At 42.5% G+C, this 25,582-nt stretch overlaps 1 protein-coding gene across 1 annotated transcript in view; it reads right to left on the bottom strand.

The window, feature by feature from the left end:
• Positions 1–25,582, bottom strand: part of ADCY10 (adenylate cyclase 10) — a 77,411-nt gene that overhangs the window by 46,312 nt on the left and 5,517 nt on the right. The window contains exons 6-15 of the mRNA XM_045877538.2: positions 25,174–25,270; positions 21,048–21,136; positions 18,455–18,646; positions 16,124–16,242; positions 15,012–15,088; positions 12,877–13,066; positions 10,150–10,205; positions 6,188–6,341; positions 3,885–4,077; positions 3,261–3,347 (exon numbers count right to left, since the gene is read on the bottom strand). Coding sequence (XP_045733494.1) covers positions 3,261–3,347; positions 3,885–4,077; positions 6,188–6,341; positions 10,150–10,205; positions 12,877–13,066; positions 15,012–15,088; positions 16,124–16,242; positions 18,455–18,646; positions 21,048–21,136; positions 25,174–25,270 — 1,254 coding nt within the window. The remainder of the gene's footprint in view (positions 1–3,260; positions 3,348–3,884; positions 4,078–6,187; positions 6,342–10,149; positions 10,206–12,876; positions 13,067–15,011; positions 15,089–16,123; positions 16,243–18,454; positions 18,647–21,047; positions 21,137–25,173; positions 25,271–25,582) is intronic.

The raw sequence follows: 25,582 nt of genomic DNA, 5'->3' as shown, positions 1-25,582 counted from the left end.
CGAACTGTGGTATATGTCACACTTGAAAACAGATCACGGGTCCCTTTCCAGGTGTAGGCTACCTTTGTCCTCCCTAGTCTGAATTATTTATTCTTAAGCATTTATTGTGCACTCATCAGGGTGAGATATTGTTCTAGGTGCTGGGGATACAGTATTGAACAAAATAAGAGCTTACACGGTAGAGTCAGCCCCTTGCAGAGTGAGGTCTGCATTGCACTGTGTGAAGTGTCTAAATGGAGAAGACCTTCTCCCCTCTCACGGCTCCACACTGCTCTTGGCTTCTTTTGGCTCCTTCTGGGAAGACAGTTAACCCATTCTTCCCCTCCATGTTTTTACCATCTAAAGCAGCAAAGGCTACTTTAAAATTTCAGATTTCATAAGACAATCATTATAAAGTATTATAACCTGTTTCATTACATATACATAATAAATCTGCCCCTGCAGCTCCATTCTGTTACTAGCTATTTAACTCTTCTTGAGGACGTTTTGATTAATGGGGAGGTTAGCGTTACATTTGTTTTGTTTTTGGCTGATACCTTTAAAAATATGGGACAGATAGAAATGTGAGTTTTTGCTATATGATGGCCTTGTCAGTGAATCTTTGTAAACTGAGGAGAGTCAAGCAGGAACCAAAAAAGCATGAGTTCTATAATATATCCTAGGCCTTGGTTTCTTCATATTTAAAATGAGAAGACTGGGGGCACCTGGGTGGCTCTGTCATTAAGTGTCTGCCTTCGGCTCAGGTCATGATCCTGGGGTCCTGGGATCGAGCCCCGCATTGGGCTCCCTGCTCGGTGGGAAGCCTTCTTCTCCCTCCCCCACTCCCCCTGCTTGTGTTCCCTCTCTCGCTGTGTCTCCCTCTGTCAAATAAATAAAATCTTTAAAATAAATAAATAAATAAAAACTTTATAAATAAATAAATAAATAAATAAATAAATAAATAAATAAATTTTAAAAATGAGAAGACTGAATTGGATTCTCTCTAATGTGACTAAAAGTCAACGTCTACATTGCACTTACTATGTTCCAAGCACTGTGTGATGCTCTTTACATAAATTAACTCATTTACTCCTCATAACATTCACAGGAAGTGGTCCTATTGAATCTATTTACTGAGAAAATTTCAGTTAAGTAACTTGCCAAGGTCACACAAATAGTAAATGTTCTGAAGATTACTGTCATAGCATTTAGTTAAAGCATAGCTTTAGTGGTGATTTCCAAACTAGATTGTGCATCAGAACCAATTGAGGAATTTAAAACAAAGACCAACAACTAAAATTCCTAAGCCCAACCTAAGCCTCTTTGAATCTTTAGGGGGGTAGAATTCATAAATTCATGGTTTTTTGTTCTTTTTTTTTTAAAGATTTTATTTATTTATTTGACAGAGAGAGACACAGCGAGAGAGGGAACACAAGCAGGGGGAGAGGGAGAGGGAGAAGCAGGCTTCCCGCCAAACAGGGAGCCCGATGCGGGACTTGATCCCAGGACCCTGGGTCATGACCTGAGCCGAAGGCGGATGCTTGATGACTGAGCCACCCAGGCGCCCCGATGGTTTTTTGTTGTTTTCATTTTCTACAGAAGTTTTTTTTTTTTTAATCCAACTATAATTAACATACAGTGTTATATTAGTTTCAGGTATACAATCTAATGATCCAGCAATTCCATACATTTCTTAGTGTTCATCAAGATAAGTGTACTCTTAATCCCCTTATCTATTTCTCCCAGCCCCCATCCACCTGCCCTCTGCCAACCATCATTTTGTTCTCCATATTTAAGAGTCTGTTTTTCTGTTTGTAAATCCATGTTTTTTTAAGAAGCTTTCTGGAGGATACTTGTAACACAAACAGTCCAAAGTCTGACATTTTGAAATTACTCATATTGCCTTGCCAAGTGGAGAAGGAGAAAGTCATATCATAAACTTAAGACAATGCCACAAACTTGAATTGATCATTTATAATGTACCAGACGCTGAGCTGCTCAGTGGTAATATAAAAATGAATCAGGCTCCCTGCCCTTAAGAAACTCACCATCTCCTAAGGGGGAGAGACACACATATAAGGAACAAATTGTCATAGTGTGTGGTAAATATCATAAGAAAGATGTTCAAAGTGCTACAGAAACAGATTGGAAGAAGAACTAGTCATACCTAGTGCTTTGGGGAGTTTTTACCAAAGAAGTGACACTGAAGGATGAATAGCATTTCTCCAGGTTAACAACAACAACAACAACAACAACAAAAGCTTTTGGCTTTTATGTCATTAGCCCTGGGAATTATTTGGATAGTAGAAAGGATGGGTTGGTGCAATCTGCCTGTGCTCTGGCAGTTATATGGAGGATGAGCTGGAGTGGAGAGGTATGAGGCACAGAGATTCATCAGGAAGCCATGGAAATAGTCCAGGAGAGAGAGAAGTACAGCAAGGAAGAGAGGCCGGAGACACGACAGAGGCCACCCACAGGAGAAATGGTAGGACTTGACAACTCAGTAGATGAGGTACAAGTGGCAACCGATGAGGATGGGGAACAAAGACAACTTTAAATGAAGCTTGAATGAATCTGCCATTAACTAAGTCAAGGACCAGAATGAGGAAGAAGGGTCCATTGCAGTAGGAAAAAGAAAATTTAGTATTAGACACCGACCTGAATGTGAGTTACTACATCCACGTGTTATGTATGGAAGGTTCTTGGAAATATGGTGCTGGTGCTTATGAGAGAGGTGAATATAAATATGGTGATTGTCAACATATAGTGGATTGTCATGAGATTACTCAGAGAGAGAAGTAAGATAGGGGGAGTGTTTCTGATAAAGAGGCACTGTTCTAAGTGTTTTACACAACCCTGGGAGCCAGGTACTACTATTTCCCTGTTTTATGGATGACAAAACAAAAGCATAGACAAGTTAAGTCACTTCCTCAAAGTAACCCAGGTAGCAAGTGATAGGCCTAAGGGTTCAGATGTTGGTAGTCTGACTACGGAGCCTACATCCATAACCATTTGGATATACTGCCTCTCAGGGAGAGGGAGGAGGAGGGAGGGCTGGTTTTAAGGAGAGGCCAAACTCCCAGGAGTAATGTTAAAGGGACTCCTTTCAAGCACAGCTAAATTCTGAACAGACTCTTGACTTGAGGTTTGGAAGGAAGGAAGAAGGAGATGCGAGGGGTGTTAAGATGAAGATTTCAAAGCTTCTTGCCAGTGGCGTCTGAACCCCTCGGGCTACCTCCCTTTTCCCTCCCCCATTACTTTAGACCCACAGATGCTCTTACTTGCTCCAAGATCTTCATAAACAATGCTTCCAACTGCTTTTGCTTTTTTAAGGTGGTCATCTTGGAAACCTCTCGTGAAATAGGGAACTGTATAAAGAATTATGAGAATATTGAGTCTGGGGAAATAGCAAAGGGAGCTACTAGCTGTGTGACTTTGGGCAAATCACTTTACCATTCTGTGCCTTCAAATCCTCATGTGTTAGATGGTTCATAACGTCCCTTCCAGCTATGCCACCCTATGTCAGTGAACCTACTAGATACAGGATGTACTGGGGGCATACTCTGTCTTTGCCCTGGCAGTCACCTGCAGGAGCAGAGGGACTCTGTGCCTGGCACCAGCTACTACAGGATAGCTCTGATGGAAAGGTGAGAAAAAAATGAATCAGCAGGTGGCCATCTGGATTTTCTCCAGTATGGTATTTCTAGATACCTCCAATGTCTCAGGAAGGTGGAAGCTCATTCAAGGAGAATTGGGAGCCACTTCCTCATCACCCACATCATCTCCACATGAGAAAAGAGAAAGATAATAAATGGCAAAGAGATGCTAAGTCATCCAACCTCAGGCGGGAGTTACTGCAGGTACCCCGTCACTCTTCCCTGCAGAGGCACAATCTAGCTACTCACCTGGACGTGGAAGATGTCATTCAGGAGACAGTGGAACTTCTCATCCAACAGAGTCTTGACTTTATTTTGAAGGTTGGTCTGTCGTTCTTTATAATGTTTACAAGTATCCAGACCCAGGACATTGGCCATGAGTATCTGGATGGTATAGAAATTCTGATGGAAGCTGATCTTAGTCAACGCGATAGCAATAGTCCTATTTATAAGAAAGCCGAGAAGCAAAAAAGAGTTCTGAAATATATTTTCTGAAAATAATAAAGGCTGAAGGAAAGCTCTGGCTCTTCCTATTCAGTTGTTACAACAGCTATTTCCCAAACTATCTGGAAGCTGTTCTTTACTCCTGCTTCAGATACACTCCCTCATTCCTCTATGTCCCTGAGCCCCCCTAATTGACCCTCGCTATGTTGTCTTCTGTAGTCCCATCCCTACCACCTTGCCCCAAGCCCTCAGACTCTCACCCACACTGCTGAGGAACATGCTACTCCCCCTGCCTAGCACCATGATTCAGTGCATTGCCTTTCCAGAGGCCTGATGTATCTGGATAGATGCAAATCCTCTCTCCTATTTACAAGTTTTTAGTGGCTCCCACTGCCGAAAGGTCTAGACTTCTTTTACGGGCCATACCAGACTTTCCCAGGTCTCATTATATCATATCTTGCCACTCTGCCCAGCCATCTACCCTCCACCAACAAACTAGTGAGAGTTCCCTGCACACCCAGAGCTGTCGCCCCAGCCTGGCAGCTTACCGCTCCTCCCAGCGCTGTCTAATCCCTCGTCTCCTGCTTATCTGCAAATCTCAGCTCAGGTGCAGCCTCCTGGAAATCTTCCCTGGTGCCCTGAGGTTGGGTTACAGACCCCTCTTTGTCATAGCTTCCCAATACTCGATTGCACACCTCCATCACTGTCCTCACCGCATCCTATTTTTATTCCCTCTTTCTCCTTCTCTTCCATAGAGCTCTTTGAGGGCAGGGATCAGATATTATTCATCTTCCGGGCATTGGCATTTGTCATGGGTTGACTCATGTCCCCCCTGGATTCATATGTTGAAGTCTTAGCCCCCAGTACCTCAGAATGTGATCTTATTTGGGAATAGGATCACTATAGATGTAATTACATAGGTTAAGATGAGGTCATACTGGCATAGAGGGGGCCCCTAATCCAAAATCACTAGTGTTTTTATAAGAAAGGGAAATTTGGACACAGACAAGGCACAGGGAGAACACTATATAAAGATAAAGGCAGAGATTGGGTGATGCTTCTTCAACCCAAAGAGCACCAACGATTGCTAGCCAGCCACAGGAAGCTAGGGGAAAAGGCATGGAACAGACCGTCCCTCACAGCCATCAGAAGGAACCCACCCAGCTGGCACCTTGATCTCAGACTCCTAGCCTCCAGAACTCAGAGACAACAAATTTCTGTTCATGGAGCCACCCAGTTTGTGGTGCTTTGTTACAGCATCTCTAGCAAACCAATATAGCCCTCAACAGTTCCTGGAACGTAGGATGTACTCGATAAGTGACAGGATGAATGAATGAATAAATGTCTTCTGGTTATTAATTATCTCCTAAGCAATGTTAAAGATATTTATGAACCAGCCTTTCCTAGGCTTGACATTAAAAAGGAATAGAAAAACAGGTAACAATAATATGTGGTTTATAAGCATTTTCCCCTTAAAGCCTTGAGGTTTGATCGTGAAAGGATATGGGACACCATCGTCCTCATCTAAGTCACCGTCACTGGTCACTATTATTGAATACCATCCTGCCCACTGCCACGAGGGTGCCACATGGGCTGTCCCAGAGTGCCCTCGTGACATTTCTCGTATGAAAACAGAAAAACGGTGTGATAGAAGTACCTTAGCTCTGCCTTCCAAAGGAAAATCCAGAGGCCTATCATTCTCCATCCCCACTCCAGGGCTAAATGGTTTGAACTAGTGATTCTCTGTCCGAGCTGGATATATTTCTGTGTTTGTTCTGCAGACCCCATCTAGCCTTCCTCTCAATATCTGGGCAGGCATTCTCAAACTGCACATTGGGATTACTTAGGAAGCTTTACAATATTGATATCCAAGCCCCATCTGGCATTAAATTAGGATCTCCAGGGGTCAGCCCAGCTTCTCATTTCTCAGCTCAATATGTTTATCATTAATTATTTATTTAGTACAGAGGGCATGACACCCAATAACTGACAGATTGTGGGTGGTTCGCATATGATAAATAATATAAAGGAGAGGAGCATTAAAATAAATGAAACTCTTAAAGACATTTCTCTGGGTTTCCAAGAAGTGATCATTGCAAGACACTCACCTGTGGTTCTCACCTTGGGCCAGATACTCAATTTCCATAAGTATCTGGCTTTTTCCATATCCTGATAATCCTTCGTACATTAGGACTCGGCTGCAGTTGGATATCAAAAATTCCTTCATAGTACACATGAAGTATTTGATCTCCTTATCACGTCCTGTTGTTTTTATTTTTTAAAAAGGGAGCAAACCTAATCAACATAAAATAATCTAGAGATACAAAAAAAAAAAAGCACACAGTGATACCACTTCTAAAAATACCTCTGGAATTTCCATGGAATTGTTCATTAACTTTCTTGAGATCCTGTGCCCTTTAAAAATTTTTTTAAATCTTTCTCTGGAGCTTTCCAGTTAACAACGTAGTTTTACAATTTTATTTGATCCCCACAAGCTGTGAGGGCAAGTATTCTTATAATGTTCATTATAATGTCCATTTAATTTTAGCATAGAAAACCAAAATTTAGTGTAGCCAACTGCTTAGATTACACAACCAAGAACAAAACCAGCATTATCTGTCCCTGGCCCTTGTGTTCCTTTCCTTTTTCTTGCTTTCTATAACACACTAGAAGTAATCTGTAGATTATTATACTGGAAAATAAATGTATTAAAGTTAGGGTTCCTATAAAGTATTTTTATTTCTAATTCTGTGAAAGAAACTTGCTCTTTATAAATGAGAAATTATACTTCTCTCAGGGCCACTAGAAACATGATCAGGGATAAGAACATTCAATTTGCTCTCAGAAATCACGTGTAGATTATTTCTTTCCTAGGAACAACCTACATTCTTAGTAAAAATAAATTATAGTCTTTTTCTGATTATAAAACTAACACATGCTCACTTTGAAAAATATGGAAAACTTAGGAGCAAATAAACATCACCGTGGTTACACCCCTGATGCTGTTATTTTTCTTACGTGTTTTTAAATATATGTAACAGGATGCCCTGACTGAAATCTGAAACTCAGCCCACAGTCTTTGAAACCTGCATGGACAAGAAGGAGCTGCCAGAGCTGTCATTTCAGAGGAGTGAGCAATTTCTGTGGAAGGAGCTGGAGAGCCCTTCAGGGCTGGTTTCCTCCTCCTTTGCTGGATTGGTCACTGCTGAGAGAGTTAGGTGTCCATTCATGGAGTAAACACATACACGAGGTGTGATCCAACGTCTGTTGAAAACCAGGACCATTCTTTTAAGCCTAGATGCTCTATACAAAGAAGCTAAGTGTTTACTTGGTGATATAAATTTCTGGGCACGATTTAGGGAGAACTAACCTGCAGACTATGTGACTTCTTCTGGGTGAAACATTCCCTTTCTGAAAATGCATTTGAACTTCGATATTGTGAGATGTGTCATGCTCTTCTTTGGCCCGAGGCTCAGTAGGTAACTCAGAAGACAGAGCCCAGGCGGCCACAGAGCCGCGTCTTCTAGCTCTCTGCGTCCTATTCATAAGGGGCCCATACAGGTAAGACCTTATGGATTGTCTTTCAGCTGTATTCTAAAATAAAGTCTAGTTGTCTTGACTTGAAGTACATGCACCTTGTTTCTATCTAAACAAGGCCCTAAGATCTGGGACTGTTGCATGTATTTTTGATCTTAAAAAAACCACTTTTTTTTTTAAAGATTTTATTTATTTATTTGAGACAGAGAGAATGAGAGAGAGCACATGAGAGGGAGGAGGGTCAGAGGGAGAAGCAGACTCCCTGCCGAGCAGGGAGCCCGATGCGGGACTCGATCCAGGGACTCCAGGATCATGACCTGAGCCGAAGGCAGTCGCTTAACCAACTGAGCCACCCAGGCGCCCAAAAAACCACTTTTTTGATTATAGTTTTGTTGACATCTATGCGGTTGGTTAGCACATAATTTCATTCACAGGAACTCTTGTAAAAGAAGGGCACTTCCTATAGTCCTAACTTCTGACAGTCTCTTTTTTGACTAGAGTTTAAGGAAAAGATATGTGGGCTTGATCTTTACCTGATGGAATCGGGGAATCAGGGAAAAAGGCAACTAGAATATATGCCTATTGTGACCAATGTGTTTTCATATGACTGCCATATTAAGTCCTTGATCTTGTAGAGGGGGGTTAGGACTTCTGTTTGCTGTCAATCACTATCACAACAAGCATATCCTAGGCTGGGAGGTAAAGCCTCAGAGGAGGGGGAGAGTGAGCATTCCTTCTCCTTTCCAGCCTTCAGGAGTCTGGGGGTCTGGATTTACAAAGAGTGATTAGACTCTGAAAAACACCTGAACACAGTGAAAGTGGGCATGGCTGCTGATCCTCTACAGTTCTGGAAGAGCTGCCTTCTTTTAGGCTCTGCTGAAATCAGGATTCTGTCCCGACATGCCCCCAGAGTGTGGAACAGAGCCTCCTCCTAACTGTCCTAACACAGTTAGGACCAGGATTTAACTTATGATGCTGCTTTTAGGGATGTTCAAGTCTAACAGAAGGACATTTCAAGTGTTCTTAGAAATGGCTGCCTTCAGAATCCACAGGCTTACCTTCATGAGGATCTCTTCCCCCCGAGGGTATATCCCTCCCTTGTTTTATGTCCACTTCCCTGTCTAGTCTAGTCTCGAGTTAGCTTCCTTATGATGGGGTCCCTGTCACCACGAATCACAAAAACATCACGGCCACTGCCAGATTTAGATCACAGATCTAAATGTAAAAGGTCAAACAAAATTTCTGGAAGAGAATCTAAAAAAAAATTTCATGAATTTTGGGTGAAGAAAAATTTCTAAATAGTATACAAAAGCACTAGCTATAAAAGACTGATAAGCTGGATTACATTAGAATAAAATATTCTGTTCATTAAATACATCATTAACAGAGTAAAAAGGTTGGGGCGTCTGGGTGGCTCAGTCGATTAAGCATCTGCTTTCGGCTCAGGTCGTGATCCCAGGGTCCTGGGATTGATCCCCGCATCAGGCTCCCTGCTCAATGGGGAGCCTGCTTCTCCCTCTCTCTCTCTGCTGCTCCCCCTGCTTGTGTTCTCTCTCTCTCTCTCTGACAAATAAATAAATAAAATTAAAAAAAAAAACAGTAAAAAGGCAAGCACAGAATGGGAAAAGTTACATACTGGAAAAACAACAGTGTACCTATTTTAGGATATATAAAAAATTCCAACAGATCTATAATAAACATACAACCCAACTGAAAAATAGGCACAAGATTTGTATAGATGCTTTATAAATGATGTCCAAAGGGCCAGTAAATATATGAAAAAGGAGCTCAACCATATCAGGGGAATTCAAATGGAAATCACAATGAGACACGACTATATGCCCAACAGAGTTATTAAAATTATAGAGACTGTTAAAACTAAGTTGTTGGTAAGGGTGAAGAGTGACTGGAACTCTCATAACACTGTTAGTCAGAATATAAATAAATACAACCATTTTGGACAATTATTTGGCATTACCTACCAAAGCTGTGCCCTTTGTCCTGACAGTTTCTCTCCTACATATACGCTCAACAGAAACACGTACATGTGTTCACCAAGAGACATGTACAAGAATCTTTATGGCAGTATTATTCGTAAAAACCAAGAACTGGAAACAATTCCAATGTTGTACAATGACAGAATGAATAAATGGTTGTACGTTTACAAAATGGAATACTGCATAGTGATGAAAATGAATGAATTACCACTACACCTAGCACCATGGAGGAATTTCATAACATAAAGTTGATTAAAAGAAGGCATATGTAATTACACATTGTACAACTTCTCTTACAGGAATATCACAAACAGGCCTGAGTCATCTAAGGTGTTAGACATCTTGGGGAGAGGGTGAGGGATAAAGTATGTGAGGGTTCCCGGAGGACTTCTATTTTTCTATTTCTTTGCCTGGATGGTGGTTGTATGCTCATTTTGTGATAATTCAGTAAGATGCAGATGTAACGCTGGTGTATTTTTCTGTATGTTTTGTTACAGTTCAATAAAGAAGTTTAAAAATCAAGGCCCACTACCTACCCAGCAAAGGGTAGCCCTCATTTCTGTTGCAGATGAGGTATGCCATACCAAACATGCTGAAGAGAAGAAAAGAAAAGATGTTAGAGTCAGAACAGGGAAATATCGAGAGCAAGAGTGTTTCATGCTTAGTTCCCAGAAAGTCTCCTTTTTCGATCTCTAAGAAGAATCTATCCCCTGACTTAAGGGTTGCAGATGCCAGGGGGAGGAGAAAAGAGAAGTTCTTACCTGGTAATAGAGAGTCCAAACAACTTATGTAGTGCCTGGTAGAGTGTTCACTAAATGCTTGTTGAGTCTGCATTGGTGGAACTGAACCTTTCTAGGGAAACCAGACACCATGATGGGACCCATGGACTTGGATGTGGCATATTGCGTCACATCCTGGAAAGGGTCCACCACGTGCTCAAACAACAATGGCCCCCCTTTGGTGAGCACATGCAACGTGCCTGGCATAGTTTCACGTGCTCTACATATATCATCCTTACCTCCTGACAAAAACCTCATTAAGAAAGTACTATTATGTCCATTTTACAAATGAGAAAACTGAGGTGCAGAGAGTTTAACTTGCCCAAGATCCCACGGGTAGTGGGGACAGCAACAGAGGATACTGACAGAATCAGTATCTATAACCAGGCCAGGGTACGTACGCTTGCCCACTGCATAATATTATTTCTTGAAGGAGCTTTTTTAGTCAAATGGATCATTTCCTTGCCTGCACTAATATACTGTTTTATTATGTCTCTGTTACAGGACATGCCAACTCTCCCATGTAATATACAGCTAATTTTGTATATTGTATATGTTGGTCTTCCCTATGAAGTTGTGACTTTTCAGGGCAGGAACCAGGCCCTGTTCATATTTGTGATTTCTACACTCTCATACTTGCAGAAACAGTATAGAAAAACTATGAGGAGGCCACCCTTTGGGATCGGGTAGTCCTGGGTTCCTGTGGTAGACTGACTGCATTAGTGGCCCCTCTTCTTCACCCCTACCTGTATCTGTGCCTTGTGCTACGTCACTCTGGGCTCAGCCTTGTGAATACTTTGCCAATGGGATGTTACCAAACATGACAGAGGCTTGAAAAATGCTTGGGCATTGGGCTTGCTCTCTCTTGCTCTTCTGATATTGCCATGACCACATGCCTGGGCCAGTCTGATGGAGGCTGAGACACACAGAGCCAAACTGTCCCCGTTATGTCAGCCAGACTTCCCACTTATCCCACCTGACATCGTCCTGGATCAGCCAACAACCTGCAGAGCCCCATGCAGGTGAACAAGCCTAGTCAAGATCAGCCAAATCCAGCCAAGATCAACTGAATCCCACATTTGTGGGATAAACAAATATTTATTGTGGTATATACTAAGCCACTAAGGTTTTGTGGCTGTCTATAATGCAGCATTATTGTGGCATTTTGAAACTTGGCTTTATTGTTTACTAGATTGATGACCGTGGACAAGTCATTTAACATCTCTGAATCTCAGCTTTTAAATTTATAAACTGGAGATAATAATAGATTCTACCTGATATGGTTGATACTAGAGTAAATTACATGTTTTGAGGTAGAGTGCCTAGTACTTAATAAGGGCCCACAAAAAAAATTAGTATTATTCACTCATATATTCAAACAGCATTTTACTGATGGTCTATGCATGCCAAGTACAGTGCTGCACCCTGGGAATACAAAGGTGAATGATAAAGACTCCTTGAACCAACTGCTGCCCTGATTCTTTTATCTGACCTTTAAGACCTATATTTTAGCTTGCTAATATTAAGAATAATACCACCCACTTTCCATTTACTCATTCATGTATTCATTATTATTGAGTGCCCACTATGTGCTAAGCACTGGGAATATAAAAACAAGCAAGAAATAGCCACTTCCCTCAAAGAGCTCATAACGTAGTAAGTGAAAAGCCTATCAGGTCAGTAATTGTGATGGGTATGTACCAGAGAGGTACACAGAGGAGGAAAAGGTACACAGAGGAGGAAAAAGCTAAGCTGTCTGAGCTTGACTGGGTAGTTCCAGAGCCGGCCTTGTGCAGGAATAGATCCCTGAAATAAATTCAAGATCCCTTGAAATAGATGTCAAAAGTTGACTGTGATTTTCCCAGTAGAATTGGGGGTGGGTGGGTGATGGAGAGGGCAATCTATTTAGACAGCCCAGAGGAGGGGGCATAGGAGGAGATGAAGATGGAAAGGCAGGTGGTTACATTGTATGTCATTTCGAGGAATTTGCACATTATGAAGGTGATTGGAAGGCACTGAAGGATTTTAAGTTCCAAGGTGATACCCATACATCTCAGCTGGTCTTTGGAGGAATATATTTCACTACAGACCTACAGGAGGAATAATTATCTTATCCTCTTTTAGCCCTACTGATGCCTGGCACACAGTTGCTTTGATCACTAAATGCTTAATGGTTGGTCACTGTGATCAGCTGGGTCCAAATAGATACTCAAATGAAGGGACTCTGTTCTGTTTGCACAACCTGTGACGAATCACCCTCAGATTATCAGTAATGAGGGCAGAATGGGATCTTGCACCATCTATAATATCAGTAGGATAGAGAAAGATGAAGGATTTTGAAATCTGGGCCTTGTTCTGGGGAAGGAATAGATTTTAATTTCGTAAGTTGGATTCAGATCTGACATGGTGACCGATGGTTTTTGCTATCATAATTTTCCCACTTCTTTACTAAAAAATACCACAAAATCAATGCCCCACACTCACACTTTCTCATTAAGTCCCAAACACTGATAGACCGGTCCAGAATCTGCAACACCCTTCATGACCTTCTTTGGAAGTTCTTTGAAAAAGTAGGCTGGTAGGTTGCTACCATTGTAGGTGACGGAGTCACATGTCACGATCCCTGGGTAGTACATCATCATCCTGGCAGCTATGTTGACTTTTTGACCAATTACTAAAACAGAAGGGAGAAAGGCAAAGACCAGGGAGAAAACAGCCATTGAACTAGCAGAACGTAATCAGAAACATACTGTCCCCAAGGGGCATTTTCACTCCTTACTGCTTTCACCTCTCATGAATGACATAGAAGTCCCGCCTTCGACTACCCTTATTCTGCCAATGGTTATTTCAAACTATAAGGGAGTGAACCTGATTAGCTATCTGCACCGTTTCTACCTCTTCTGGGAGGCGGCGGGGATGATGTGCTTGGAGATAAAAGGGTCTGGTGTATGGAGAGGGTTCTGTACTGGTGGTGACCATAAGCCTGAGGGCTCACAGAAGAGGTGTAGCTGGTCTTCTGCTACAAGACAGACAAGCACAAGCTTGGGCGGGGGACACTGACCCTCAAGTGAGGCACAAAATAGCAACTTTTCATTTCATTTTCAAAATGAATCACCTTCATTTGGCAATTTCCTTTTTTTTTTTTTTTTAAGATTCTATTTATTCATTTGAGAGAGAGAGAGAGCATGAGCAGGGGGAGGGGCAGAGGAAGAGGGAGAAGCAGACTCCCCACTGAGCAGGGAGCCCAATGCCAGGACACTGAGGTCATGACCTGAGCCGAAGACAGATGCTTAACTGACCAAGCCACCCAGGCACCCCACTGGCGATTTCTTAAGAGTGAATAAATAGGGCTGGAAGGGGTGTGTGTGTGTGAGACAGACTCAGGGGGTATTTTAAAGGGTAATACACTGTAGTGCACAGCGTCTGAAGGAAGCTGGGCAGGTTCGATTCCCCAGCCCTACCTCTAACTATGTTACCAAATTACTTGGGCAAATTAGTACTCCCATGCTTCCGTTTCCTGATTTGTGAATGGGGATGATAAGAGTATCTCTTTCAGGGGACAGTTTATAAAGATTAATGAGTCAGGGTGCCTCAGTGGCTCAGTCATTAAGTGTCTGCCTTTGGCTCAGGTCATGATCCCAGGGTCCTGGGATGGAGCCCTACCTCCCATGTCGGGCTTCCTGCTCAGCGGGGAGCCTGCTTCTCCCTCTCCTGCTCGCCCTGCTTGTGCTCTCTCTCTCTGTCAAATAAAGTCTTTTTTTTTTAAAAAAATAAAGATTAATGAGTCAATTCATGCGCATCACTTTCAACAGTGCCTGGATGCTAGTAAGCCCTCAATTAATGTTACAACTAGCTAGGTTTTAAATATAGTACTTTAACACAAACTTAAGCACTTCTGATCAAGATATTCTTTTTTTTTTCAACTAACATCTTCTTTTGATCAAGATATTCTTTTTAAAAACTGCTTATTATTCAAATTTGACCATGCAATAAAGCATAGTATCATGAATCTCCATATACCTGTCACCTAGTCCCAAAAGCCACAAATGTGTGGCCAATCCTGCCCCACTCTCACTCCCATCTACTCTCCACCCTGTATTATTTTGAAGAAAATCTCAGATATCCAATCATTTCAGACATAACGATTTCAGTGTTCCAGATGTATTGTTTCTGAATATCTCAAACTGTAATAGGGTTGAGGAGGGAAGTCAAAGCAGCAAAATCTTGAGATAGCATTTCTTTCTCTTTTCTTTTGAGATTAGTATTATTTATCAGGAATGCCAATATTCTTAATTTTCTTTAGGATTTTTTAATGGGAATTAAGAGGCGTAACTGTCTAATGATAACAGGCAATTATTACAAAGGCCCTGCCCCCGCCTCAGTCCATGAGCTTAGAGCCTCCGTTGCTCCCCTCGAATGACTACATATGTGATACCCAGGCAGAGCCCCAGAAACACGCACTTTGCCAGCATCAAGATGCCAATGGGCAAAGCTACATGGCTTGGTTCATCCTGGAAGACTATAGGTTTAGAGGGCAGGGCCCACGTCTCACTCAGTTTTGCCCTTCCTCCCACAAAGCTGGGTGGCAAGGCGCAGCGAGATGAGCTAGCTCAGCACACCTGTGTACTCATGTCTCACAGAGTGTCCAACGATGCCACAGAAGACAATCCCACTGGCCACGCCGATGGAGACGGTACTGGTGCCCGGAAGAAAGCGAGAGAGTTGTAAGGCGAAAGGGAAAGATAATGAGCAGAGAGAACGTGGGGAGGGTGGGGGCATGACGATGAACGGGGCAGGGAGGGAGGGAAAGGAGTTTCAACAAGTAACTGTATTCTGCGGTGGGGAGTTTAGGGCCACTGTACAGGGCCTAGAGCTGTGAAGGATGGACAGTTTGAGACGCAGAACTAAGTTCTTAGAAGTGATAAATCAGTTCGCTTTTCTGCTCTTTTTAAGTATTCATCTGAGGCACTTTTCTAGAAAAGAACCTCTCATCACCCTAAGCGGACTCTCAATGAAGAGCAGCTGTGGTTCTAAACAATTTAACTTATCTTTGTTATTGCTAGAAAGAATAAAGTCATTATTTTGAACAGAAGTAACTCAGATGTAGTATGTGGCATCAGAAGCTAACTTCGTTAGTACATGAGGATAACCGAATATATAGATGACTAGGGGCTGACATGGTGGAAATATTTAGAGCAAGGGGGTGATACCTGTTTGTAGCTAAGTAGAACTAAGTGTTGGGTCACTGGGGTGCTCAGGTTAGATGATCCTGGGGGCCTGGGCTCTCAGGCAGCCAGGGCTGGGGATAGTAAACCTTACTTATCTTAACAGTTTTACTGTGAGTAGAACATCTTGAGGCCAGATCAATATATACATTTCCAGCCCAAGGACTCCTTGTATCTCCTGGTTATTAAAAATCAATGCAGGTCTCCAACATGGTGTTGGTAGTTCAACCTCTACCAAAAAGTAAGCCGGAGGATCGAGAGACAACCCAATTAGGTTTTCTTGCAAACCTGCTACATTTAAACTTTGTAAGGATGTCCTTTCTGCACTTGGCCTCTACGGTCCCTTTATCACTGCACCGGGGCTGGTTCGGCCCTGAATAATGAATACAAACAGAAGGGCTTCCAGACAGCTCTCTCCTTACTTCCTGTTCCCTGACCCTGTCTTCTCTCCCCAGATACTACAAAAAGCTCAGGGATCACCAGATGGGATCAGGGGCAACACTCACTGAATTTTGTGAACCTGAGAGCAGAAGTCAAATATATCCACAGCACTCTCCAAGGCATGAGTGACCTCATCAGGAGCCTTTTCCCCAGGGAAACCAAAGACACAGAGGAAGGAGCAGCCCTGTGAGGGAGAGAGTCAGCAAACACAGCTGGTGCAAGGCGATCTTTGAAGTGGACCAGCCAGAAGGCCCAGTGGAAGGTGGGTAGCAACTTTCCCTGTCTGGATCACATTTCATCGTGATTTTTCTCCTACCTATTTTATGTTTAGTAAACTTCATCTAACTTCTAAGTGTATCAGCAGCAGTAGGGCTCGAGCCTGAGGAGGGCTTGCTTTTCTCTAGAGATAATGGGTTGTATGGGGCTATGTGTGCCCCCACCTGTCTCTTCCCTTTCAGTCAAGATCTTCTGCTACAAGGTGCTAAGTGTAGATCTGTGTAGGCAGCACAGAGCAGTGGAAAGGTACCAGCTCTGCAATCAGAAAATCTGTGTTCTCAGGCCCCTTCACAAGTGTGGAAACTTGGGTGGGGGGATGGGGTAACCGGGTGATGGGTATTAAGGAAGGCACGTGTTGTGATGAGCACTGGCTGTTACACGCAACTAATGAATCATCGAACACTACATCAAAAACTAATGATGTACTGTACAGTGCCTAACTGAACATAATAAAATTTTTTTAAAAATTAAACAAAAAAACCTCAAGTGTGGAAACTTGAATAAGTCAACTACACTCTGTGAACTTCAGTTTCTCAGTTTGCAAATGGATATAACATAGACCTGCCAAGGTTGCTTTTGCTACTTTGTGTGTGTGTGTGTGTGTGTGTATATTTGTATATATATATATTTGTATATATATATACAAAGTTTGTAAACTACTTTATAGTATATATACACTTCTCATAGTATATTACATATATATAATATATGTATATATATAAACTATAAACTACTTTATAGTATATATACACTTCTCATAGTATATTATATATATATAATGTATGTATATATATAAACTATAAACTACTTTATAGTATATATACATTTCTCATAGTATATTACATATATTCCATATTTTATATAGAATACATACTTTATAGTGTATATATATATATTTTTGTAACGATGTTATATTTGTAAACATAATATAACATTATATACATATATAATATAAACCTGATATACAGTAACACTTTGTGAACTATAATGTTCTTTTTAGATATTGTTATTATTCGTAGGGAGAAAGACTTAAACTGAGAGTGGTTTTTCTTGGCATGACTTTAACTGTTCTGAGCAGAGATTAAACTCTGAAGCTTGGCATTCTTAGTATCAATCACTTAAAAAATTACCTCAGTCAGATGCTGTTGTCTATAAGGAAAGAGCCTAATAATTAAAGGACAATGAACTACAAATTTCAGTCTGTATATGTTATAGCCTGATGACATGCAAAAAAGAATGCCTTGATTTCTTCAACCCTCTCCAAAAAGAGTCTAAAGGTCAGATCCTAGTTGGTGCCGGGCTCTGTCTTGATGGGAGAAAGGAAGCCCTGATTCAGGTCTGTGTAAAGACTAGAGGGTAACCCCTTTCTATAGAATGCCCAATAAATGAATGAGTGTGGGGCAGTAATTTAGTGCAAAAAGATGCAAAAACACTTGAGATGGGGAATCCATGCTCACTATCACTTCTGTGGTAACGTGCCAATTACACTGTTCTTCTCTGAACTGATTAAGAGCAGATTAAAAACACCCAGAAGCTAGAGGTGCCAACCCTCATCCCCACCCCCGCCCCCTTCCTCCCTCCCTGCTTTGGCCTCCCTCCCTACCCCCACCCCACAAAGCTGGAAGGGGAAGGAGGTGTAGATATGGCAGGTAGGGATTATTAGAAACAGGCTTCTGGGGTGTGAAGGTTACTAGACACCTGACCTAAAATCTCCGGGAGATGTGGGGCTGCAGATGTGCCTACAGGGAGAGCTAGTCAAGCATAGGGCTGAAGGGCAGAGCCTGGGAAGGCGGCCTAGCGGGATTTGAATCCAGCCCACTATCCACTAACTGGATGATCACGAGCAAAACTTAATTTCACCTGTCTCAGTGTCTCAGTGTCTCAGCACCTACCTCTTAGAGGAGTTCTGAGGGTGAAATGAGTTAATATGTGTAAAGAGTTGAGAACAATTCCAGGCACATAGTAAGTGCCAAATCTACCATATAAGCTCTTTCTATAACTACAAATAAAGACGGATATTTTTAGGTTAAAAGTCTCTTCTCTTCCTCTCACCAATGTCCATAGGTGGGAGTGCCAACCTTAAATTCTCGGTAGGTTCCCACCCCTGAGTTCATATTTACCTTGTCAAACATGAAGACTTTATTGATTTGGCCTCGGAAGACCCTCAGGACAGAATTGATGTGCACACAGGCATCCTGGATGGCCGAGCCTATGACTTCTGCTTTGTCTTGGTCCTTAAACATCAGGTTCACGAACACAATTGTCACTGGGCGAAGCTCAGACAAATAACCCCGAAGCTGTTTGTCATCAATCTGTGGAGTCGAGAGCAGCTTTCCTTAGTGTGTGTCCTTGGCAGTGGATTCTTTGTCACAACCCCACCTCCATGACATTATCCCTGGAGGCAACTAACCTTCTGAGGTTCTCCAGAAAGCGGAAGTTATCAGAATGTACGAGGTGCAACATGGCAGAGTCAGCCCAAAGCCGAGCAGATGGAAATGGAATGCACTATCAAAATCTCTTCCGGTGTGAACATCCAGACTTGCTCATGACCACCACACCCTTGCCCCAGCTGCTTGCTCCCTAGTGCCAGTGGGAGCCATCACAATAACAGAAAGAAGTACTGTTCCTTTTGACTCTCTTACAAGTTAGGGATAAGGACAGCATGTTACATAATCCAACCTGATATTTTCACAGCCCGGGACCGTCCGGAATACTTTCACATTCTATCCTACTTTGTCTTCAAATGAAATAAAATCAGCATTATTATTCCCACTTCACGGATTAGGTAACTGAGACACGGAGCAATTACACAAGTTTCCCAGGGTCATACAGAATCCGGATCTCCAGGTTCCTAGGCCAATATTCCATTTAGGACTCGCACCTGCGTCCCCAGGCGGTATATTTCATTCCACTCCTCTCTTCTCTCCACCCCGCCCACAACAGGCCCAGGGAAAGGAAAGAAGCGCATTCCCAAATGATGCCTGCCTCTCATCATTCTTGAATTTTGTTTAATTAAGTGCAAAGCAAACCAATGGGGGAAAATAATTTCATTTTCTCTCCAAATAGCACAAAAGTATCAGATTCTCCATTGACAACATAAAACATATCTTCTAGACAAAGGAGGGAATTGTGCATAGGGAATCCTGCAGTCATGCTTCCTAACTGGCTGGGACAGTCCTGGTTTCAGGTAATTTTATTCTTTTCATAAAAGATGATTTAATAGGGGCGGCTGGGTGGCTCAGTTGGTTAAGCGTCTGCTTTCAGCTTGGGTCATGATCCCAGGGTCTTGGGATCGAGCCCCGAGTCGGGCTCCTTGCTCAGCTGGGAGTCTGCTTCTCCCTCTCCCCCTCCCCTGCCTTGTGCTCTCTCTCTCTCAAATAAATGAATTAAAATCTTTTTTTAAAAAAAGATGATTTAGTAATCTCTAACTAATCGATGTGATGACTTTCTTTGACTTCCCCAATAAATCACTAAATAAGAAATTAATATTAAATAAATATTAAAGATTAAATCTAGCAAAGAAATGAGTTAAAAATTATTCCACTGGACTCTGTGGCCTGAGCTTTGATTGGAAAAATGCAATCACTGCATCTCTGAGGATCTCTATTCTTTAGGTGCAGTCTTGGTACTGTGTGAAAGGTTTGTCTTTTGCCTCCTTTCTGCCCCCTCAGCTGTATCTCTTTACCCGGTGTTCATCATTCCTACCCACAATTTTCTTGGTGGCTCATGGAGTCTATCTTGCCTTCCCTTCCTGTAAATCTTGCTCTTGGCTGGTTGCAGCTGAAGCAGCATAATGTGTCATATCTTGAGGGGTCAAACAATTGCAGATACTGGAGGTAGGGCTTCTAAATTGGGCTGAAGATGGAGGGATGTGTTCTGATTTCACTTCAACTCACACTGGGAAGGCAGCTGCCCACTGTTCAGGCTTGCCTAAGATGTCCTCCAGGACACAACTGCATTTTGATGGAATTAAAGATTAAAACATGCATATATTAGGAAGGTGTTCAGCCTGTGCAAAAAAAATGTAGGATTCAGACAGAACAAGGTTCAAATCCTAGCTACATCTCTTACTTTATAACCTTAGAAAAGTTCCTGGTATCCTTCTGGGTCTTTGTTTTCTCACATATAAAATGGGGATAAAGCTGTCTAGCAAGAATTGTGGAGAATAAATACATGAGAGCAGAATGCCTGGCATATGGTGAGTGCTGAGATTCACATGAATTAATACATTTAAGAAAGCCTAGATCTAAGCGAATAAAAAGGGAAAATTTTAGGGGGTGGAGGAGGTAGTTCGGGGCATTCTAATTATCTTTATTGTTAACTCCCAAAGCTCCAGATCTAAGGTGAGTGACTTAGAGAAACAGTGTAGCAATGTTAATTCACTTGCGATCTTTTGACTATGTGGGGTATACAAAGGGTGACCATATGTTCTTGTTTGCTTGGGGAAAAAAGTTCCCATTTGTCCAGTTGTATAAAAACACACAGTCATGGTTTATGCCTGTTGTCAGAGTGTAATTATGAATAATGCCTCTTTTAGCTCTTAAAAATATCCTGATTTGAAGAACACATTTTGTAGTCACCTACACATGGAGAACGTCAGCCCCATCTCTTTTTAGTTCAATGAAACATTTTACTAGCTACTGGTTTTCTCGATCTTTCCTGATGTCCAAGATCCCTGATAATAAAAGCCAATAAATCAAACTGTGCAAATACCTGCTTCAATATGCTTTCCATCACATACTTTTGTAGGGACAACTCCAGCTCAGGGTCAGACTCCAGCATGCATGCAAGCCTCAGGAGGTCTAAGAGAGCAGAAGGAGGGGCAGGATCAGAAAAGGAAGCATGGTTTTGCAGAGCTAGAGATAGGAGTCTCCCAGTCCCCGTTCCCTTGGGTGGTGGTCTTCGCAGTCCAGTCCGGGGACTCTGGGACATCTCGTGGCCAAAGAGAACCAAAGGAAGTCCAATGAGAAGTTCTATGAAGTTGCAGGTTTCAGAACTCAGTGGCATGGAGCTCAAAACCCTGTTATACTTGTCATCACACTTCAGAACTTGGGGAGACTTTTACTTCCAGACTTGAGCTAAAGCAATTGCCACAGGGGATGTGAATGGACAGATGCGAGGATGACAACAGAAAAGGAAGACAGAATGAAGGGGACGACAGAGGTGAAAGAGCAGCATGGGTAAGATTCAGGAGACTTCTGATCTCCGGGCTTTTCATCTCCGGTTTGATACCAATTCATTGTGTGACCCTGGACAAGTCACCTCACTGCCCTGGTGGTCCCCCATTTCCTCATCTGGAAAAAAAAACTCAGTGGGGTTTCATAGTCTCTATGGATCCCTTCACTATGATGGTTGACAGTTCCATACTCTAGAATGGACTAATAGGAGGTGGAAGGAATGAGCTCGAAAAAATAAAAAAACAAGGGAGAAAAAGTGGCAATAGGCTTTCAGCACGGAATAGAATAATAGTGCAAAAAAAGATGAGAAGAAAAATAAAAAGGGAGTCTGAAAAGGATATAAATTAAGAAGCGAATTCAATTTAAACCATTTATTGAGTATATTCAAAGGCTAGTATATTCAAAATACCATGCACTACATGGGAATAAAAAAGTAATTAGGAAGCTTGGGCTTTTTCCTGGAGGCACTTACTCATTGGACTTCCAAATGTACTATGAGTGGAAAAGTTAAATAGAAAAAGAAAAGCTCAAATGGGCTAATAGATTATAAAGAGGAAGAAGTGATCAATATGAGATGGTTTAATAAGAAAGGGGTTCACAGGAGAACTAGAGAATTTTACCGGATCTTGAATGACTTCTGGCATATTTCTAGAAGGATTGAGGAGGGCATGCCTAGCAGAGGGACCATGTCAGTGAAAGTCAAGAATAAGCACAGTGTGTTAAAGGACTGGTGAAGATGCTAGCCTGGCTGGAATCCCGTATGAGTACTGGAGGTTAAGAAGAAATGATATGGGGGCGCCTGGGTGGCTCAGTCAGATAAGCATCCTACTCTTGGTTTTCGGCTCAGGTCGTGATCTCCTGGGTTGGGAGATCAAGCCCTGCGCAGGGCTCTGTGCTCAGCAGGGAGTCTGCTTGAAGATTCTCTCCCTCTGCCCCTCCCCCCACCACTCTCTCTATGGTTGGTAATTCTAGGGATCTGTCCTTGACCCCTCTAGGTCTTTCCTACTGACCTCTTGGAGATCCATTCCATTCATCCATGCTTGACATTCCTAGGACTCCCAGCAGACTGGGACTGGGATGAGGAAAGGAGGAGCCTAGGGCATGGAATTTAAGGAGGCACTACTCATCGTCTTGCAAGTTGCTTCCTTCACATAAGATCCAGCCCTACTTGCCAGAATTCAGCCCAGACTTTTGTCATGATTTCTAGACTCATAAAAAAAACTGCCCATGGGTCATCTCTACTGGATGTCAAACAGGTACTCCAACATTAACGTGTTGTTAAAAAATTGTTGGATCTCTAAAATGGTTGGATCTCTAAAAAATAAATAAAATTAGAGAGCGAGCGAGCGAGAAACAGCATGAGAGGGGAGAGGGTCAGAGGGAGAAGCAGGCTTCCCGCTGAGCCGGGAGCCCGATGTGGGACTCGATCCCAGGACCCTGGGATCATGACCTGAGCCGAAGGCAGTTGCTTAACCATCTGAGCCACCCAGGCGCCCAAAATAAATAAAATCTTAAAAAAAAAAAAAAAAAAAACTGAACACCCCAAAACCAGGGTGAACTGTTTTTGGTTGGTAATCATACAACGATGTGCAGGAAGGGTGATGTGCCCTGAGGACACAGAAGCTTCATGTTTGAGACTCTCCACACTTTACCCTAAGTGTCTCTTGATTTGTATCCTTTACAATAAAACTAAAATCATGAACACAGCATCTCCTGAAGATCTGTGAGTCATTCTAGTAAATTATTGGGAGCACTGGGGCAACCCCTAGATTTATAGACATTTGGTCAGAGGTACAGGGGGCCTGGTGATCCCAGAGCTTGCTGCTGGTGTCTGAAGTTGTGGCGGGGTGGGGGTGGGGGGGTGTCTTGGAGAGAATTTAACCTATGAAATCTGTGCTAACTCCAGGTACTTAGCATCAGGATTGCATTGTGATACTGCCGTGCCCAAAATAAAGTGTGAAGAGGCCCTATACTGAAGGCACCAGTAAGGTCTAGGGGATGGGATCAGGTAGAGCCCAAGGGGTGTCACTGGACCTTCTCCATCTCTGGAGCTTTTTGGTTCTTGGCCTTTCCTGATCAATTCTACAACAATTTCCCCCCTGCTCCACCTCCTGCCCCATTACATACTACAGCTTAGTAAACGTATAATCTACTCTTTGTAATGTTCAAAATACGTAAGACCTGTATGTAGATGACAAGGAAGAAGAATGATTCAAAGATGCTTCTGAAGTTTCTAATGTGGAGGAAGAAACAATTGCAGGAGAAAGGCAAGTAGCTGAGTTTAGACATTGTTGAAATCAATTTCTAGGCCCACGCCTGCGGTGCCATGTCAGCAAACCAAAACTTCGGGAACTGTCATGCCCCTGGAAATGCCCCACTTGACCAGAAATGCGGTATATCTAGCCAGCCAATCCCCAAATGCCAAGCCAATTCTCCATCTTCTCAGCCCAAACAAGGTTGACTGTGTGGCCCCAGGCAGTTGGATATTTTCTATTTGCTGCTTCCTTGTTCTTTATTGTACATCTTATAAAAGCTGCTTGTCTTCTGCCTCATTTTGCAGGTCTCTTAAAGGAGACTGTCCACTTCTTGAAGCATTTGAGTTTGTTTGCATCACCTAAATTGTCTTTAACAATTTTTTAACAACACGTTAATGTTGGAGTACCTGTTTGACATCCAGTAGAGATGACCCATGGGCAGTTTTTTTTATGAGTCTAGAAATCATGACAAAAGTCTGGGCTGAATTCTGGCAAGTAGGGCTGGATCTTATGTGAAGGAAGCAACTTGCAAGACGATGAGTAGTGCCTCCTTAAATTCCATGCCCTAGGCTCCTCCTTTCCTCATCCTAGTCCCAGTCTGCTGGGAGTCCTAGGAATGTCAAGCATGGATGAATGGAATGGATCTCCAAGAGGTCAGTAGGAAAGACCTAGAGGGGTCAAGGACAGATCCCTAGAATTACCAACATTTAAGGAACGAGAAGGAGACTAAGACTAAGTGGAAACAGGGGGCTTAAGGTAAAAGCAAAACTAAGAAAGAATATTCATGAACCCAAGGAAAGAGGAGAAGCTTGTGTCCATAAAAAGAGAGTAATCTAAGTAATCTAAGGCCAACCAGCTAGGATGAGGCCTGAAGAGAGGTCACCTGCTTTGGCAAGTTGATGCTCATTGGTGGCCTTGACCCCAACAGTCCCAGTAGACAGGAGAAATGGCTAGAAGCTAGATGTCAGGGGCTCAAGACTGAAGAGTAGGTGAACACATGCCCCCCAATGCACATGCAATTTTCACCCAAGTTTATTGGGTGAATAAATAAATGAGAAGATAGAAGAAGGAGGCACAGACATACAGATTACTCTTCTGAGAACTCTGGTGGTGAAAATTCGGAGGGGAAATTAGGGTTCATAGAAGTTTTATTTTTCCTTTCATTGTGGGGCAGACTTGCACATGGTAAGGGGGAAGAGTCATTGCCAGAGCAGAGATGGAGGGCCTGGGGAGGGTTGTGCTTGGAATCACTGTCGTGAGGAATGGGAAGGAGGTCCCCTTTGTGTGCTGCTGAGGACTGGGAGCTGTATTGAGGAGGCCTGCCACTTATAATAGAGCCCTTGGTGTTGGTAAGACCCTACTGACCACTGGTAGAGGCAAAGGCTCTTGTCAATGGAGTGTACTTACTTTTGTGGTCACCAGAAGGGTAATAATTCATGAAAGTCATACACTTTGTGAAAAATTCATCAAAGTTAAAAGTAGAAGGTGGTTTTAAGAAATTAACCTAAATAAAGAAAAAAAAGAGAAGTTTTCGGTTATTCTGAGGGTTGACCAGTCCTTTGAATAGAATTTCTCAGCAGAAAGGGCAGGTAGTATGTTTTTGCATGTCCAGGACATGGTAAACAGAGACTGGCATACTTAGACAACAAAGACCTTTCATTTGGATGTGATCACATTAAAAATCTTTCTGATTAGTCCTTAAGATCTCAAACTTCAGTGTGTACACACAAGGCCACACCAGGGGGCTCACCTGCATACTTTTCCACTCAGAACTTTCTTCTTTCTTTCCCTCGTAACATTTTAATGTAAATAAAAC

Source organism: Mirounga angustirostris, unplaced genomic scaffold, assembly GCF_029215605.1.
Source record: "Mirounga angustirostris isolate CCGP_5_RB_7025 unplaced genomic scaffold, mMirAng1.0.hap1 SCAF_6, whole genome shotgun sequence".
Lineage (NCBI taxonomy): Eukaryota > Metazoa > Chordata > Mammalia > Carnivora > Phocidae > Mirounga > Mirounga angustirostris.
The sequence above is the reverse complement of the archived record's forward strand: the minus strand, read 5'-3'. Positions and strand labels throughout refer to the sequence as shown.